A 20452-nucleotide genomic window follows, 5' to 3' on the forward strand; every position below is an offset into this window, starting at 1 on the left:
ATCGAAAAAGTTCTCACTTCTCTATGGAGACGTTCGTGGTGTTTGTGCGCCATTTTCGTGCAGGAGAACTCAAGTCAGATGTACACTGAATCTTTCCCTATGCCTCGCACTACCTGGGCTGCGCAGGATTCCGTTTTCCCTCTGTTTCCAACCGCCAGAATCTCGAAACCGGTTTGTGCACACTAAATGGTCTTCGTCTTCTTCGAAGGTGGTTGGAACATGATTAATTAAGATGTTGCGCCTAACGACGAATTGAAAGTATCGATGCAGTCAAAGAATCCTCTACAAGGGCTTTAATACCTAGATAGTTATGGTGCACAATCAGCACAAAGTCGCAATCAACAGACCATCTTGAAATGATTGGCAAGTGCCAAGGGAGGACGTTCAGAAAGGACAAAGCATGCTCATGAGTAAAGCCTTCTTGAATCGGGTGCAAGATCCGTTTCCACCTCATTTATCATGCCTGGCGATGGAGAAGTCGGAGTAGCAGTTGTAAACACGACTATATATGCAGGAAAAGTGTCAGATGTCAGAAGAATGATGATGCTGTGAATCAACTTTTCTGAAGAAATGTTGTCCCCACGTGATCCGACGGTTCTTCCCGGGAAGCCAAATTTTGCAGCAAGTTACAGCAAATTCACCGCTTACTTCGTTCCGAAAGCGGTCCAAAGACACTAACACGAGTGACCTCGTCCATATGATGCAAGGTAGCCACGATGCGCGATGCTTAACACGTGTAGGCTGTGCAAACATGCAGTGCGTATCTACACCCACAATGCGTACTGTGCATGTTGGGAACGTGGGAGGGGTACGCCAAACTAGGTATCGAATATGCAGCCCGTGCTGGTCGGATGACTGTCTTATAGACGGGCGGTCGATTACCAGTTGGCTTCCAAGAGACCCCAACAATCACGATGGAACGACCAAGGTTTAGAAGATCAAGACGAATGAGAAATACCGAAGACCAACCACGGCGAACTGCTGTCCCACCGCGAGGACGGCCTACTCCAACCCACCCCAAAGAGACAAACGTAATACGATTGCCTGAAGGAAGTGGCTTGGGGAGATTTACCCTGGATGTTGGAGGTCCTCTTAATGCGGTGACGAGTGTCTGTTGGTCGAGAAACGGAGAACAAATGTTCTCAGGTTCTCGAGATGGAACGATCCGGGTTTGGTCGTCAGGGACCGGAGCCCAAGTCGCTCTCCTTCAGGGACACACTAACACGGTTCACGCCATCGCAATATCTTTTGATGGGCGCTTCATTGCAAGCGCATCCTCTGATTGTACTGTTCGCCTGTGGAGCGTGCGCACTTATGAAGCAGTCAGCCCGCCCTTCGAGCATGCCGACGAACTCTATTGCGTCACATTCTCCCCTGACCGTAAGCGCGTCGCATGTGGCGGGAAAGATACCAAGGTGTACCTGTGGGATATAGAGCCATACACTAAGCCAGAAGCTGGTATCACGGGTAGCTGTGAACCAGCTCCGGAATTGCCGCTGGCACCCTCAGATGAAGATGTAAGAACCGCTTGCACTGTGCGCTCAGTGTTCGAAGTAGCTGATGCGGGCAATTATTTCAGGTCCTTAACGAACTTTTGATACAGGAGGTAGGGAAACATTGCTTATGCTTTCAATACTCATAACCAGCTGCAGGTCGCTGGCTTCCTTCCCCCGTTGGCGCTCCAGAATGGAGTACGTATATCGTACCATAGCGCGATATCTCTGATTTGACTGTCATAGGTTCCATCCGATCTGAATGTTCCCTCAGCGTTTACTGAGAATTGGCCCAGCAACGAGATTAACAATACTCCTGAAGTAAGTGCCAATATGTGGGCTGTGTAGTTTACGTTTCAGACGCCTAATTATCATCCAAAGGACTCGGACCAACCAGAGGAGTCTCCTGAAGTCCTTCCTAGCCCGATACCTCCCTCATCCTCATCCAAGCGTCGTTTCTTGGATAGACTACCACTATTTCGTCGTCGAAACGATGCCGATAATTGTGGTGCCGCGAATTCGTAGGTATATCTGCCGCATCACATGAGCAATCATTCACGATTTCCAGGGTCCTGGCGAAAGGATGATGATATCTGAATATATTCTTCGTTTCTGATATATCCCATAGAGATTGTGTGACTCACAAGCGGACCAAGTTGCATTAACAATATCGTTCGACTGCAACCTCTGTATCGATGGTGATCTTGTATCAGTTCAACTGATTACTTTACCTACCGTTTCCGCTTCTCAAGAAATGGTTGTCACAATATTTAGCCTATTGCTGCCTTGTTTTGCGTATATTCCCATTATGAAAGAATGGTGTGTTTAGCTCTCAAATTTGTGTCGCTGTCATGCCACACGGGAGTACTATATACTCATATTAACATTTTTTTCGCAGTTGCGTTGAGTCTTACCGAACGCAGTTGTGGACTTGAGCCCCATGGAGTGCACACCCCTAATTTGAATATCTGTTCTTATGCAGGGAATATTGCGGTAAGTCTCAAGGGTTTGGGATAACAGTGACTTACACGTTGTGAGTGTCCCAGCTGTTCCGAGGGTCAGTCGATCATCCTTAACTTGCCTATATAGGAAAATAGGACGTTCAAATATGCACGATATTCTCACCTGTTGCTGATCGATCGACCCTTCACGCACGATTCTGAGTCCGTTGCGTGTGGCACTTGAAATCGAAATCGGGGTCAAGGCGGACGCCTCCTCCGCTTCCGATTATGTCTTTGCCTTCTCGTTCTCGCGCATCATTCTAACGTTCTCGGTTCTAGAACAACAAATTAGCACCATTGATACGGGGAGACTGCTTACCCCAGTCAATGGTTCCAAATGTCAGTAGTGCAGAAGAATCATTTGAAACGCCTTCAGGAAAGCAACAAGAAAAACGACGTACTTCTGGACAATCCGTTTCCTCGTTATCCAGTTAAAAGAACCAAGGTCCTAGCAGAGAGGTTTTCTCAAATCCAGCAGCAGCTCTTCAGTACTTCCGAAGAACTCTCTGATAAGTACATGCGAGGCCCACAGGCGAAGAATCCTGAGATACCGGTGAATGTGGGTCGTTCATTTCAATGATTTACACTTATTTTTGACGTGGTAGAGAATACACATAATAACCCTCCATCGTCGATTCGTTGAAGTCCAGCTACTAAACAACTTCGAAAGCCACTGCATTCCACGGACGACTTTTACATTCAATCCCTATCGCTCAGGCTGCACGGTGAATCACAAGCAATTTTCCTTAAGACTTGCTTATGCAACTACGTTCAATGGATGCCAAGAACTGATCCTTTTGCGTTTGGTCGACTGTATACTGCGCTGTCACGCGTGAAGAATCGACGAGATACAGTCTGTTTATTTGTGTCAACGAACGGGGAAAAAGATTGTGCCAATATCGTGTACAAGCCCTTGCTTTTGTAATGAATGGATCCAGAATCACAAGCAACGACCGGAGGTGACGGCTTGTATGTATATATGAGAGAGAATTATTCGTTTAGCGGGCGTAATGAAAATATTGGTCCTGCCATGCAGGTGAGTCGGTTATCAAATCAAACCAAGGAAAACTACTGAAACGTATACATCATGAAAAAGTGTGCTGTATTCAATTCGAACAGTTATGGAACGTCACCCAATATGAACATCATGCTGTGTAATCACGTGAGATAAAGAACTTGCGCCAGATATCGCAATTCATACGCCGTCCCGTGATGTATGATGTCTGGCTTCCATAAAGTTGTTTTTCCCCACCTCCGCCATCTTCTGAAGCGCACCATATGCATGATAACATCTTTAGTCACATCCCTGTTGGTGTGCCCCTGGTTTTTGACGGCCATTTTGGGACGTATAATGTGCTCAAATCGCCAATCCATAAACTGTATAGCCGACAGGCCGACCATTAAGTACATTAGGGCGAACATGCTGTTTTTGCGAGTACTGACTTGGGCGAACACTTCAGGATTTAGTCGTTAGTCTCGCGCTGCGTCCAAATGTTATGACAAATAACAAAATTTGCAGGTCAATCGCATAGTTCTGCCTATTGTTAGAACGGGACGTTACGCCATTGATCAGGAATGTGATATCACCCACACAATTCCGCGTTACATGCCAGTGGGGATAGATGGTGGGGCGGCCGTGCTTGTCCTATTTAAGTGCTTTATACGGGAATCTTTCTTCCTCTGCACTCGGTCCTTTCGATGATGACTTCTGTGAGTGCTACCCCAGAGCAGCAAATCCCGACGACGGACGACTTTAGTCTGCCTGTCTCTCTACTGTCTTCAATAGATAAAAGAAGTTCTTCTTTACCCACTGATGACCTGGTGGATGAGGTGGAGGAACAGTCATCGTGGACAACGGCCATCTTTCGTCGAAGGCAGACGGTCGCCCCTGACCCTGATGCAATCGCGACCAGACGTTCTGTTTTTGATGATCCTGATCTTGCGCCACACTATTGGCCCAAGAAGGAATACGAGAATCTCCACAGATTCGATCCAACCGCTCGTTGGACGTACAGGGAGGAAAGGGTCAGTTTTTATACTTATCGTGATTTAAAGTGAGGTTGCTCATATTACATGGGAGGAAGGCCCTGGTCCGCAAGTTGGATTGGAAGATTATGCTTATGGCAACTATAGGATTTTCCGCCTTGAACTTGGACAGGAGCAATATCAGCCAGGCAAACTCGGACAGTTTTTTGCAGGATCTTGGATTGACTACAGACGGCAAGTTTGTTCGATTGCTATCTGAACAATATTCTGACTTCTAGTCATCCAGACTTCAACCTCGGAAATACCGTGTTCTTGTTGGCATTCTTATGCGCAGAGCTACCTTCACAACTTGTCTCGAAGCGAGTGCGTGTATTTACTGTAGATTGTTTCATGTGGCTTATGATCGTATTGAAGGTTGGCCCCGACCGCTGGATACCAACGCAAATCTGCCTCTGGAGTATGCAGCAGAACAACTGTATCAAAACAGTTCTCATCGATAGCTCACAGGTTTCGTGTCTCTGTCACAATTCTGGCTGACCGGTAGGACCTCGTTCCTGATCTGCCGGGCGCTTCTTGGGTAATATTATGTAATTACTGTCCCAAAGCTTATTCTCACTAACTAGTGAATTCAGCGCCTTGCAAGGCGGGTAAGTCCAACTCCTGCCCGCGCTCGAGTACACTTTTTTTACATTCCACAGCTATATCCCTGACCTGATATTATATCTATCTTGTATGTCAGTTACCTTCCACCTCATCTTATACTACTGACTTTTCGGACAGACTTTTACACGAAGACGGAGCTACCCATGCGCCTTGCCCTGTTCTGGATGTCTTTGAACTTTGTTGGTATCGTTGCTAGTTTTTTGGCCTATGGCACGCTTCACATGGATGGTGTGGCTGGCGCTGCTGGATGGCGGTGAGTAGAAGTTTGATGCTCATTTCGCAAAGGCCTGACTTGATCGAAGGTGGCTGTTCATGATTGAGTGCGTCTATTTCTTTCTAATGGCATAAGACGCGCGAACTTGACCCTCCCACAGGGGACTCATCACTCTGCTTATAGGATTTTCCAGTTTTTTCAACATGCCTCCATCGCCCACGCAGACCAAAACATGGTTCCGGCCAAACGGTTGGTTCACGGAAAGAGAAGAAATCATTATCGTCAACCGGGTACTTCGGGATGATCCCACTAAGGTAAGTAATTGTGTCCCAGTCTCGTTAGATTCTGTAACTAACTCACCCCCTCAGGGTGACATGCACAACCGCGAGGGCCTTACATTGCGTCGTCTGTGGACAGCAGTGTGTGATTATGACCTTTGGCCAATTTACATCCTGTACGCCGTTCCCCTGATCTTTGTAAGAGCTAGGCATTCATGAAACGTAGCGGCCTCATGTTTGGCATCCCGAATACTCCCCCTTCGACATATCTCACTTTACTACTTACGGACATCGGGTGGGTATCACAAGTATCCCTTCGTTTGACATGCTCAATACTAGGAACCCAGATTCAATACATTTGATACCAATCTCCTTACGATACCCTATCAGGCTGTCGGAATTGTCACCATGTTTTTGATCACGCTTGTCTCAGAGCTCGTCAACGAGCGTTCTATTGTGTCGATGATAGAGGACGTTTGGACGTTACCTTTCCTTGTTGCACTCTATGCATTGCCCAGCAGCCCTAATCCTTGGATATTTTTTGTGAGTGGCGCGTTTTACGTAGCGTATCATACGCGGCTTACTCAACTGTTCAGGCTGTGGTGACTGGTCTGTTGTCATATCCGTAAGTTCGCACTAATATTCTTGAAGACCATTCTTGACGTCCTCGTGTTACCAGTTATACCCATGCAATCCAGGTACTACTTAGAACGATCCTCGAGTGAAATATTCATCTATTGTTGCAGGTGGCGTGGTGCTCTCGTAACGCCGGGGCAGTGGCAAGTCGAACAGTCAACGCGTCGTTATACAACATGTGTGGAATTCTCCATTTTCAAACTGGAGACATACTCACCTTCCACTAGGTTCGTGCAAGCCAGCGGAATCATATCCGCACAGATCTACGTAGCTAGCGAGGCTCCCAGATGTATGTCACTCTTATTTTTCTTTCCCAGGCAACATGATCGTCACACTCATCCACGCGCGCAGACCAACGCGGCAACATGATCCTCATTATCATCTGCATCGTCAACATCTTTATTTTGTACCCAGCTTCGAAGGCATATTACATCTGGCGCAACCGACAACGAGCCAAGATTTGGGATGCGATGACGACAGAGGTGAGTTCATCGTGGACTTTCTAAAGAGCTAGGGTTCTGGCGCTAAATACTTGTTAAATGACAGGAACGTGTACACTATCTGACTACGACCAAGGATGTTGGGAACAGAAGACTCGATTTCCGTTTTGCGCATTGATGATATGTTCAATTATGCAGATTTGATCAATACTGCATTCGACTTGCGAGTCTTGAGAATGCGAGATAGGAGAAGCGTAATACCGTCAGCAGTTGAGCTCGAAGTGTCCGCCGAAAAATAGATGTATTCGACAGGCCCTGTGTCTCCAGCCGAAAAGCTCGGGTTCATCGAGGCTACATACAAAATATCTGAGTATAGATCGCTAATTACGGCGCGTTTGGTTCTCAAATTTTCGTCGCTGTCATGCCACACAAGAGTAGTACACACTCATACCTTAACATTCTTTCGCAGGTGCATCGCCGGGTCTTGCCGAATGCAGTTGTGGACTTGAGCTCTATGGAACGCACAATCTTGCTCCAGCACCGTGACTTTGAAACCCCCGGCTTCTGGACATCCGTCATCCTTACATTCGGGCCAAGTCCATGCTGGCCCTACCCAATCTCATACTATATCCTCCGTTTCCGCACCATTGACACATCATGATAAGCGGCATATGTCTCTCCCGTCTACACTGGCAGGCTTCCAAACGTCGAGCACTTCTGCACTCCTGCCAGTGCAGACGCAAAATTCAGATGAGTCCGATCCCGCATCCCTCGATACCAGCTGCGATGGTCAGCAATCGATTTTGCTCGCACTTCAGGCATTTTATAAGTTCATAGAGGACGCATTCTATCTTACCGAGCAATCTTCATGTTGGCAAATTCCTAGTACGCCATGACCATCAGACCCCCACAAAAAGCGCAGTACTCAGTCGACCCTGTCACCACTCAAAGATTCAGATTCATGATCAATTGGCCAAGTTACCGTAGGAGAGAAATACAAATAAAACAGTGACGACAATAAGCAAGGAAGCACCCAAGAAGCCCAGCGAGCAAGATCGTAGTTACTGAAGGTTTGAAATCAAAGGTACCGAAAGTAATACGAAACGTGAAACGAAGCTGTCATTTCATCCGCAAGGTCTAGGGCAACAACACTCTTTTGTTATGATACCTATCCCCTTCCGCACTGCATCCCTTCCTCTGATTTCTAGTGCAACATGCAAACAATGTGATAATTAGGAACTAATAACTCCTTTACTGTTGACCAACTTCTCAAGCATATCGCTGGCTACAGCCCTGAACTCTTTCACAGTAACGGTGACACTCTCTCCCTCTCCCTGCTCTGAATCGCGCCTCTCCAGTGCTCTGAGAACATCATCCACATAACTAACAAGCTGCTTGAGACCATCTTCCAAAGCAATCTGCATATACCTCTTCGTGGCTTCCACAAGGACGGGAAGGAACTCGAAACAGTGAATATCACCAATTAGAAAATCGGCATAGCGCCATGCCATTCTCATCACGTTCCACCACTGCTGCTCTGTGATAGTATCGAATGGTGTAACCGACAACTGTTCAGATGGGATTCGGAGGAGGATACCAGATAGGTAAAAGGCATGCCTCGAGTATGATCCGCAGTACTCTCCGACCATGCTGATGCACCGATCTATATGGTGATCCCTAGACAAATGGGGGTGCCAATTGGAATTACGCGCAAGGGCAAAGATCAATTCGAGATAGCACGAGTCGCGGTCATCATGGAAGAAGTGGTGAGGATCGTCGGCGAGTGTGGTGTCTGGTCGTGGACAAACAGTAGTCAGGATAGCGGGGGATAACTTAGTCAAAACCATGTCCCGCAGATTTACATCAATGGCGTCAATCCAGACAATTTCTTCTCGGACAATGCGAGCAGCGCGAAGAGCAGCATAACGCAAATGGACGGGCATGTCACTGCCCATGCAGGCGACGAGGCTCTCCATGAATTGATGCTGTTTAGCAGGGTTGCAGCGCACTTCCATGAGACCCATGAGCAAAAGGACGTCAAATGCCACTTCTTGGTCATCGGAATAGATGTAGTCGAGATACTCCACCAGCCAGTTGAAATCTTCTGGCGAATGGGAATTGCCTGCCAACCAAAAATATGTATTCCACACGTGGGCAGGGTCCCGAGACACTTGGGCAGCGGTAAGCGTGAACTGTAGTGCATTTCGTAGAGCTGCAAATGAAACCAAGGGATCATTTTGTTCGGATGACCTCGCTCGTGAATAAATCTTCCTACACACGTCCAGGTTTCGCGTGGTGTCGGATGAACGATAATAGTGACTTCGAGCAAGCTCGAGCATGCGACAGATAATGTCCAGGAGGTTCCATGCTCGGCGTGTGACTCCCGTGCTGTCTTTATCGAGATCGCCTCCATCCCATGCCCAGAGAACGCTTTGAAACCGCGCTAAAAGGGATTGCGTGACTTGAGGCAGAGCAGCACTACGCGATCTCTTTGTTAAACATAGCAGAAGAAGCAGCAAATGAGTCAAGAGCACCTTTTATCAATCCGAATTATGTTCTTCTTGTCAAACTGAACCCCGACCATGACGCAAGCGAGAAGAGTGCAATTGGCTATGATTTGATTCGACGGAGAGGATGGAGGGGATAGTCGTTTTGATATAACCTTTATGGCGAATTCTTCTATATCTTGATTTACTCGCTCAGTGACAAAGTGGCAAGGAAGACAATGTGACAGCCACTCCATGACATGGTCGGGACAATCATCCAATGAATACCACACAAGTTCACAGTTGACAGGAAGACAAAGATTCATAGTCGTGGTAAGCACCGTGTCGTTGGCGTGACCAATGTCCCTTAAGGTCATATTTTCAAACATGTCGAAGTCTGCTCTCCCGCGGCCAAGAAGCTCACCGCGGCCTGGATATGCATGAAGAACGCGGCCACAATATAGATGACTCATAGCCATTATACAAGCTGAGGCCTTCCCATCCAACGATGGTACAATTTGCCCATCAAAGCCGACGCAACTTGTGAAAATATCAGACAATTGATGTAGCATGTCCGAGACGTCAAGATCCAGGGGCCATTCAACCAGCGGAACAAGGCTGGCCGCCGCGATGAATACTTCAGGATCCGTGGATGTTTCCAGCAGCCACTTGACGCTAGGTGCTTCGAGATTGCTGGTGAGTATGTCTGGGAGGTGGAGGGAAAGGGTACATTTATTCATCGCCAAAACATCCAGAGCCTGGTCGAGCGGTTGTGCCTCTGAGTCTACATCATTTGTCGAAGAGCGCGGAACCAAAGAACGCAGGCCATTGTGAAGCGCGGCGGATAACAGCTTAAGAGAGCGTCGTGCGAATTTGCCAGTAGCATGCACAGTGCCTGGGAAGTGAAATGAGCACTGGGTGTCCTGTGTAAGAGTAGATAAGAACGTCACTTCTCAATGCTTCAGACAATCGGGTCCATCTCGGTCTGAGGGTATCAAGCATTCGTTGCAGCACAGCTGACAAGAAATGGTCAAAGCCTGTGCACACGTGATAAACTATAGCTCACCGTGTGCTGACGTCTTGAGCTGCTGGAAATGCCTGAAGGCTGGTTCGAAGATCAGGAGTAAAACTCCTGCAATACTCATTCAGACTGGAAACGACCACGAGAATTCACGAAATGATCTTACTGTGCATGCCCAGCATGCGCAACACCGTCGACATCGGTGTCTGGAATGGGCAGGCGGGAGATATCAAACATGCCATCACTGTCAGCGAATAGAACAGAAATCCGAAGACCGTTGTGGCGATGATCACCCAAGCGATGCTGCGCTGCTCGTACCACATATTGGCGCCGAGGGCGATCCCAAAAAGAAGAAGGGAGATCTGAAGCAAGACCGGAAAGGACTGCACGACGGCATCGAAATACCATGTGACGAGGCCGTCGAACTTCTCTTGCCTGCGCTTTCCTCGTTCCTCCTGCGAGCCACGACCATATCTATTCGACTTATAGTACCCGAGCCACTGTTTGCCTAGTACGGCCCCAAATGCAGCGAGCAAGCTCATGGCCAAGCTTGCGTATGCGATCGTTTGAATCCATAGGGTCGGCGCGGTCGGCAACCACATAGATGCTGGATCTGCGGGCGTGGAGCCCGCTCCAGTGAAGTTGCCGAGTCCGATGTACACGAGTTGCTTCAGAAGGGCATTCGTGGTGTCGCTGGGGTCGGGACTGAGATTGGACTCCATCGCCACTATAAAAGACGTGCTGACAGCTGAGAAAAGACCGGACTGATCAAGCATCAGTCTTAAACGAGTCAAAGATAGGCACGCGAAACCTACGAAGACCAAAACGATGTCCATATCGCCAGTGTATCGCTCGAGGAACTCGCCGTCGTGTTCCTCCGCGACTCTTTTGTACACTCCCCAGAAACGAGACCGATTGTCCTTGCCACTCTTGGATGAAATTGTCGAGTCCTGGAGAACTTCCAATACTTTCTTCATGGTATCCGCTCTGCGCATAGGGTGTCATCAGCTGCAATCGCTCGGCTTATTGTTTGCTCACAATTCGTTTAGAGTTGGCTGGTCCTTCTGCGGCCCGCTGAGACAATTCATGAGCTTGTTTAAAATCGCCATTGAATGGGACTTACGAAACTAAATCGCCGTTCGGTGCGACTTTAGAAGCACTTTCCTGTTCGTGAGGTTCTGATGGCTGGGAAGGCCCAATGTTCGAGCTGGAGTTCTGGTGAGGTGTTACACAGAAACATCAAGGCAGAACCACATACATCCCTGACGGTAACTCCGCCGCTGAAGGTTCACCATTTCCCTTCTCCCTATCTTGCTGTTATACTGGTGACAGATGCCAGGAATCGGTCACTTACTCTGAATTCTCTTGGAGTCCTGTGGTATCCTGTTCTGGGCCAGGCTGCTCGTCTGTATGGGCGCCCTGGTCCTCGGCGCCGCTAGTGCTAGATGCTTTTGACATGAGGAAGTGAGAGCTATAGGTATTTAGATCCAAAATCAAAGCCAGTGGAATGAGGAAGAGTCTGAGCGCACAGAGAGATAAGGACTGGTGGTACACAGCACTGGTTGAGCGCCTGCAGCTGCAACCATCCTGAACACGTGTTTATTGACGCTGAGGGTGTTCTTGAACGTTGTCGTCTTGGTGTAAACCAGGCCAAGTGACTTCCTTATCGCCTCGACTTGAAATTTGGGCCCATCGAGGGCGTCCACTACCTCAACACTACTTGAATTAGCGTGCCAAAGTCAAGTGCCAAGAACTTGCGCTTTCCTTGGCAGAAATATTTCATTCTGCCAACAACACTAAATGGGACCCGAGCTCAACATCGATGAAGAACTCCCAGTTCCATCACTGCGCTTCACGTCCGAACTCATTTTATCCGTGACCGGGATCATCATCATTCCATACATACCACACAGATATTACATGATGGCTGATATTTTCACAAAGTCGTTGCCTCCAAAGGTTTTCCGCAGTCACTGCCACTCCCTCGCACTTTGTTTGTCCTTAAATGACACTGGTACTGTTGGACAAGATGCAGACGACATGAAGATCGAGTGATATACATGTGGGAGTATCACAGCACATTCTCCGTATGTGTTTCAATTTATACACAAGTATTACCATTCATCCTACACGTTGTCTTTTCGTTCTCCATCTCAACATCCTTTTTCATTCTTCTTCCTTCGGGACCATCTCCCTCGTTCCTATGTAGTCCAAGCCTCTCTTCGTTTGAGAGAAGGCCTACAGGTTTCTAAGGTTCTTGGAAGATGCCACCAACCCAACACATGAACCCAAATCAACGGTGTTGTTCTCACCACAAATGAGGGACGCGAACTAGCGATACGCGTCAGGTATCATATTATCATATCCTCCTGTTGATCTGTGGCGAGAGGAAACCTGCACAAGTAAATATCTGCCTGCTGGATTTATCAAGATGATCCAGAATCCAGATGGTTGAAGACGATAAGACTCTGACGAATACCAAAGTCCTGAACCTCAGGTGATTGGAGAGGTAATCGCAGCGTTTCAGCACAACAACCGCAATCGACAACGCATGGGCCTCGTCCTTCTTGACGAGATGTCCTTACCCTGCATCACAATGACAGGAACGTGCATCACCTTCTACCTCGTCCCTGTCACCAAATACCTCATCGATGAAGCATATCCGGAGCCTGAGACAAAGGTGCAAAAATACAAATGCGAAGTCGACAGTGGTATGGAGGACCCGGCGTATAGGATACTCACGTGATATATTGTTGTAATGTCTGCGTGTAGTACATGCATTACAACATCATGCCGCGTTCGAGACCCTGGCCAAGAGCTACTGGGAGAAGCTTTCCATCTTGGTGTAAGTTGTGAAGATGAGCCAAGCCAAGTCTAAATTCCTCATCGCCTTCGAAATTCGACACGTTCTCGATGACATCGAGTAGTAGGTGTCATCGTGCGTGTTGGATCTTTCGTTTGAATCGCACTGACAGCTCCTCAGGCGCTGTCTGAAGAAACCTTAGTCGTCAAATACGTTCAATGCGGGTCGCGTGCGAGCGCCGAGCGCCGTGACCATTTGCTCAAGACAGATGTGCACTTACCCACAGTACTAGCGATGGTGTTGCGTGCCAGCGTCGTCCTCCCTCCCTCCGCATATAGAAAGAACAGCTGTCTTCCTTCTCTTTTGATCTAGGGCAGATTATCTTTCTGCGATTGCCGGCTTAAACTTTCAATTCGCGTTCCATGTGAAGCATCACCTTCGCAACATTGCGATGCGTCCACCGTTCTGCTGAGAGTCAATAATGTGACAGCCACTCAAGAACAGACAACTCACCTAACCCAAAAGTATACCACGAAAATCCATCATCGTCATCTTCCGGAAAACAAAGTTGCACAGTCGGGGCGAGCACCATCTCGTTGACTGTACCAATATGTCCCTCTGGGTTATCTCCAAACATGTTGTAGTCGCAGCCAGCACTTCAGCACTGCCATTTATCATTGATCGACCGAAACATACATCTGGCTTTACTTCAGGTACGTACAAGTACAGTCACAATCATCAAGAATGTATCCATGTGGCTCGGATTCATGACACACTTCAGGTGCTCTTCGGAAGTGGTGTCTCTGCATACAGCGTCTTCATAGTCGCTGCAGGATAGCGATCCCCAACTACCCAATCAGCCTTCTCTGCAATCTTACGTACTTCCTGGACTGTTTCAGGACTCAACGGCACATTGACAGCAGCGAGATTCTCCTCGAGATACTGTACAAGTCAAAATCGTGAATGCCGAGATTATACGCGCTGATGTGGCTACTGACCTTGATTTTCTTTGTACCCGGAATGGGGATGACATCCTCACCTTGGGCAAGAAGCCATGCCAACCCCACTTGTCCAGCGGTTGCGTTATATTGCTCGCCTACTCTCTTCAGGTTATCCGCCAGCTTCAAGATGTTCGGGAAGTTCTCCTTCGAGTATCTAACAAAGTACAGTTTGAGTGAGTCCCATTAGGCACTGACGTGACACATACCTAGGAACCATCCTCCTGAAATCATTAGGTTCGAAGTCATCTGGAGATTTCTTTTCATGCCGTGAGTGTCCAAATGAGTTTGACCGGTCCACGGTACTTACATACTGTCCCGTGATCAAACCACGGCCAAGGGGCGAGTAGGCAATGATTTTTATTCCAAGCTCGCGAGCGGTGTTTAGAATATTGAGCTTTGGGTCCTCGATGTCGAGCGTGAAAGCCGAGTACTCCACTTGGACAGCAGCGATAGGGTGCACTTTTTGAGCGCGGCGCAAGGTATCCGCAGTGCATTCTGACAGCCCAAGATACTTCACTTTCCCCTGTCTTCCCAGCGATGAGCATGAGCCAAGGTTCCACAAACTGTTCGCTTACTTGACAAGTTCTGCCATGGCACTGACAGTTTCCTAACTGGGTTCAGAAAACTTCGGAGTCCACAGACGGAGACTTACTTCGATTGGTATTTGGGGGTCTGGTCTGCATGATAATGAAGTTTACGCATAACCTGTTTAACACGCTGTGGCGCACCTATGCAAGTAATAAAGGTCGACCTTATCGACGCCAAGCAACCTTTGTGATTTTGCAAATGACTCGTGGACATTTTTGGGGGATCCGTCAACCCCTCTACCGTCAGATCCACTCATGGTGATACCAAATTTCGTAGCAAGAAAGATTTTGCTCCGCTTTTCGGGGTTCAACTTGAACCTGCACTCCTGGTTTGTGAGGGGCTATTACTGTTACAGCGCAGGACGACATACCATTTGCCGATAAGCTCTTCGCTGTCTCCATAGATATTGGCAGTGTCCCAGAAAGTACAGCCGAGCTCATATGCTTTATCCAAAACCTACAAGACGCGATCATCAATTAATGTGTCATACAGCAGAGTGGTCGCTCTTCACCTTGAGGCGCTCCTCATCTGAACCAGTCTGACCATAAAACGCTCCTAAGCCCATGGCGCCAAAGCCGATGGCAGAGACATCGTCGGTGCCAATTTTGCGTGTGGGATACTTGGACATGATGTTAGATATAGCTAAGTTGGCGGATACTGGAACTCAGAAGAAAGACATGGGTTTATATATACCAGTCTCCTGGCTTGCTTATTCAACGAGTGACTAAAAGAGAGTCGAAGACTTGGAGGTGAGTCAGCAGCTGACGCAATTGACATGGCTGCACCTGCCGCGGCCGTGACGTAGGCGGCATCATGCAACATTACTCGAAACTTAATTATCCTCGATGAATTCGAATTAGAGCTGACGCATGCGCCTCCATGGCCGTGACATAAGCAGCACATATTCACGCGGCACTTGCATGCATTATCTAGTCCTACTCGAATTCCGTGTATACAATTCCTTAGAGGCCTACATTCATATTACTCGCCTACATCCTCTTCTCTGCACCAGCGCCTGCCCGCCCAAACTCTCACCCGAGGTACCACTGTCGAAGCACCAAAACCACGCGGACGTGGCTCGTAATCGAACAAGTGTGGATCGACGAGGAGAAATCCATCTATTTCCATGGGCTTTCCTTCGCACCAGCCCAAGACATCTTCCCCATCTCACAAGCAGTCCCAAAAACACTCAACTTCCCCCGCACAAGCACCGACTCTGATGCCCCTGGTCGTCTCCCGATCGCTTTTCCAGCAGCCAGTTCCACTCGTCCTTCTCATCCTCAAGCTCGAGCTATGAATCAAGTGCCCCGATCTTCCCGATCTTTGAAACCCACCAACTCCCAAGTCGATGGAGCTGCTCCGCGATATCTTCATTCGCTGCACGATTATGAATCCGTTGCGTGTGGCGTATGGGTCGAAATCGGAATCGAGATCGAGGTCAAGGTAAGCGCCTCCTCTGCTTCCGATTATGTCTTTTTTATCTATTTTTAATTCTGATTTTTATCCATTGAGTATGATTATATCTTCGCCCCCTTGTTTCGCGGATCAACACCCAGAATGAAACCTAAAACGCGTTTGCAGAGTCCTATTCCCCACAACGTCCTCCCAACCCAGTACGCCCACGCCCACGCCCACGCCCACGCCCAAAACTCATGCTCGTCGGGTGGGTGTGCGGGTTGAGGAGGAAGCCAATTCCTGTTGAGATCTTTTTGAGGGCTTGAGGTATAGGGTGTGGTGTTTCGATTTTCGTGTTTGTTGTCTTTGTTTTTTTTTCTGTTCTGTTCTTTCTCGTTTCTATTTCTCTTTCGTTGAATGTTTTCGATGTCTCTTTGCTCTCGTTCACGACGACGGTGCGTAATTATTGTATCCATGATCATCGCTCGTTCGCTCATATCATATCTATAGTCAATCTGCATCGTCCAACTTTTCATCTATCTTTCTTTTTCGTTGCATGTTTTTCCAGCCTCTGAGTCTCTTATTCATTTCCTTGATCTCTGATACGTCTTTCCATTCCGTCACGTTTTTACGCTCTCTACAGCATTGTCCCCTTGAAACTGTAGTACTATGATGAAATTTATTTGATGTTTTGATGTTTCGCTACTAGATTGTTACATATTTATATACGAGATAATTTTTCGTCTGCTGAGCGCAGTGTCCTGCCATGCAGGTGAGTCATGTTATCAAATCCGGGAAAGCTACTCGTGCTCACGCAATACGCGATAGCGCAGTCGTCGAGCTTGCAATGGTTGTCACTCCGGCACCACCTAGGACATTTGTTGGCTTCAGCCTAAGCAAGGATAGCCGCGTCAGTGGGCATGGCAGAGATTGATGATGCTTTGAAAGCAACAACGATGGCGAGTATAATCGCAGAGGAGAAACACATTGCCTGTGAGTCGTGTGATGTGGGATCAGATAATTCTGAAGAAGATAGTAGGAAAACAGCTGGCTTTTATGTGTTGAACATTGTTCTTCTTCCGCACATGATTGTGCTTTCAAATGGTACTGCAAGCTGCCTATTTATTGGCAATTTGGTATGGAACTAAGTATCCTAATCGTAGCGACGGCGGGCTGCCAGTACCTGACTCTGTTACCTGTACATGCCATGCCATGTCCCCCCTTAGTTCCCCGTCAATTTTCACCCACTCAATCATGCTGCGTCAATTATTCCAGCATCCCAATCATATTGCATGGCCTTGCGCTTGGTTGTGTTGATGCATGTACTGTATCAAAAACCTATTACAATACCATGCAATCCGGGAGTCTGTTCTGGTTATGTGCATTTATCCGACTTATTTTGTTGTGCACCATCTAACTTATAAATCCAAACAGTTCTTTTTGTCTATCACCAATTGATATGACGCACTAGATTCGGGCCGCTCCTCGCTGCACCGAAGATGTATGTTGGCTCTGACACTATATGGGAACGGGTACAGAAAATGTCTACCCGACAGCGTCCACATATGCTATCGTGCTGCCAGCGTGCGATACGCTTCATTTATCTACCTACTTTACTGACTATCCTTGATAGATTTAATCCGAGTCTGAGACGCACGCAGGCCTCTCTCCGATATGCCATGCCCAATTACCCTCCCTAGCAACTTCATACGCAGATCGCGCCCGCATGTCATTCAAGTCATCCGAAGAAACCTCTGACATCTTGCCCCAAAGGCTGCATCCCTTGTGTAGTAGCTGTACTTGGGCAGACAGAATTTCCCAGAAGCCATATACCAGACGCGCTGCAGAGGTCAAGCCTGTCACGTGACTCATCGTATACGATGCATTCTTTCATCCGAATCGCACCAACAACTCCTCGGGCGCCCTCTGAAGAAATCCTGGACGAGGGCAGGAATGTGATACTAGCACGAGCTCAAGCTTCAAAATCGACATTTACAACCTCCGCAACCACGCCCGTCCTCCTAGAAAACCAACGAACACTTCTCGAAGAATCAGTCCACGACGTTGCGGTGGAGCACCTCCGCCGCGAATCTAGGCTTGACAAGCGAAGTTTATGCAACCGCGAACTGCGTCGCGAAGATCTGCAAAAGTGGGTGTTGGACTGGCACCAAAAGCTCAAGGCGCGTATCGAGGCAGTCATAAAGGACATTATAGCTGTTGAGGGTAAAATTGGGAAGCATATATGCGCCCGTTAAATATTTGTATTGAGCTAAAAACAAGCTAGTGCCCCCCATCCACCCCCTCGTCAAACCTGAGAAGCTCTCATCAATATCCTCGAGATCATGGTTAGTCTTAGATAGTATGAGAACCATAGACTTGCATGGATATAGTACAGGGTTGACTTGCCTCCTATGATGCAGAATTGAATATCAATATTGATTTGGTCGTGATATTTATCCCCTTTCGCACTCGTATTTCACCGTCCCTTCCTCTGGTCCTTAGTACAACATGCAAGCAGCGTGTTAATTAGGAACTAATAACTCCTTTACCGTCGACCAACTTCTCAAGCATATCGCTGGCTACAGTCCTCAACTCTTTCACAGCAACGGCAACACCCTCTCCCTCTCCCTGTTCTGAATCTCGACTCTCCAGTATCTGGAGAACATAATCCACATTTCTAATGAGGTCCCCGAGATCATATTCCGAAGCAATCCGCATATACCTCTTCGTGCCTTCCACAAGGACGGGAAGGAACTCGAAACAGTGCGTGTCGTTAATTACATAGTTGGTATGGGCCCATGCGCCATTCATGATGTCCCACCACTGCTGCTCTGTGATAGAATCGAGCGATGTGACCGATGACTGTCCAGGTGCGATTCGGAGGAGGATGCCAGCTAGGTAAAATGCATGCTGCATGAAGTGGTGCTCTGCGATCATGCTAATACACCGATCTATATGGTGGTCCTCAGACAAATGGGAGTGCCAGCTGGAATTCCTTGCGAGAGCAAAGATCAGCTCGAGATAGCACAAGTCGCGGTCGGAACGGAAGAAGCGGTCAGGACCATCGTTGGAGAGTGTTGCACCTGGTTGCGAACAAACCACAGTCAGGATAGCGGGGGAAAACTTGGTCAAAATCATATCCCGCAGCTTCGCATCGTCAATGGCATCGATTGAAGCAATTTCTTCTCGGGCACTGTGAGCGGCGCGAAGAGCGACATGGCGTAAATGGTGAGGCATGTCACTGCCCATGCAGGCGGTGAGGTTCTCGATGAACTGGTGTTGTTTAGCAGGGCTGCAGCGCACTTCCATGACATCCAGGAGCAAAAGGATGTCAAATGCCGTTTCCTGGTCGTCGGAATGGATATACTCGAGGTAGTCCACCAACCAGTCGAAGTCTTCTGGCGAGTGGGAATTGGCTGTCCAAAAAAGCTGCTTATACCACAATTGGGCAGGGTCCCGAGATATTTTTGCAGCAGTGAGCGTGAAGTGCAGTGCATTTTGCAGAGCATTCAACAATTCCCAGAGATGATTTTGTTCGGATGACCTCGCTCGTGAATAAATCTTCCTGCACACATCTAGGTTCTGCATGATGTAGTATGAATGACTATAATATTGTTTGGCAGGCTCAATGATGCGACAAATTATGTCAAGGAGCTTCCATGCCCGGCGTGTAACTCCTGTGCTGTCTGTATCGAGATCGCCTCCGTCGTATGCCCAGATGACCTTTTGGAACTGCGCCAAAAGGGCATCCGCAAATCGAGGGAGGGCAGAGCTACACAATCTCTTTGTTAAACATGGCAGAAGGATCAAATGAGTCGATGTCACCTTTTATCAATCCGAACTATGTCCTTCTTGTCAAACCGAACCCCGACCATGACGCAAGCAAGAAGAGTGCAATTGGCTATAATCTGATTCGACGGAGAGGATGAAGAGGATAGCAGTTTTGATATCAACTCGATGGCGAATTCTTCTACATCTCTATTCACTCGCCCAGTGACAAAGTGGTAAGGAAGAGAATGTGACAGCCACTCAAGGACAGAGTCGGGCCACTCGTCCAGCCAAGAAGGAAACCACAAATTCAAATTATGATCTTCTGAAGCACAAAAATTCATAGTCGTGGCCAGCACCGTCAGGTCGGCTGTACGGATGTACCCCAGGCTCAGCCTCATCTGAAGAAACATGTCATAGTCTCTTCTCTCGCGGCGAAGAAATTCGCCACGGCCAGGATATGCCTGAAGAACGCGGCCACAATATAGATGACTCAGAGCCATTATACAAGCCGAGGCCTTCTCCTCCAACGACGGTATAATTTGCCCATGGAAGCCGACGCAGCTTGTATAAATATCATACAGTTGAGGCAGCATGTCCGAGACGTCAAGATCCAGGGGCCATTCGACCAGCGGAACAAGGCTGACAGTCGCGAGAAATACTTCAGGATCCGTAGATG

The 20452-nt window shown here is 48.0% G+C and overlaps 2 protein-coding genes across 2 annotated transcripts; both read left to right on the plus strand.

Annotated features, from left to right (window-relative positions):
• Nucleotides 1–2831: 2831 nt before the first annotated feature.
• On the plus strand, nucleotides 2832–3741 carry BJ212DRAFT_1401823 (uncharacterized protein; the record flags this gene model as incomplete). Its single annotated transcript, XM_041337340.1, has 3 exons — nucleotides 2832–3047; nucleotides 3100–3530; nucleotides 3591–3741. 2 exons carry the CDS (start codon nucleotides 2832–2834, stop codon nucleotides 3328–3330), a joined length of 447 nt encoding a protein of 148 aa, XP_041185745.1. The 3' UTR covers nucleotides 3331–3530; nucleotides 3591–3741.
• Nucleotides 3742–17885: 14144 nt separating this feature from the next.
• BJ212DRAFT_1488282 (uncharacterized protein) lies at nucleotides 17886–18260 on the plus strand (the record flags this gene model as incomplete). The annotated part of the gene is made up of 1 exon (XM_041341362.1): nucleotides 17886–18260. The coding sequence occupies one exon, from the start codon at nucleotides 17886–17888 to the stop codon at nucleotides 18258–18260; it is 375 nt and encodes a 124-aa protein (XP_041185746.1).
• Between the last annotated feature and the right edge of the window lie 2192 nt (nucleotides 18261–20452).

Source organism: Suillus subaureus (assembly GCF_016647635.1).
Source record: "Suillus subaureus strain MN1 chromosome Unknown BJ212scaffold_140, whole genome shotgun sequence".
Classification (NCBI taxonomy): domain Eukaryota; kingdom Fungi; phylum Basidiomycota; class Agaricomycetes; order Boletales; family Suillaceae; genus Suillus; species Suillus subaureus.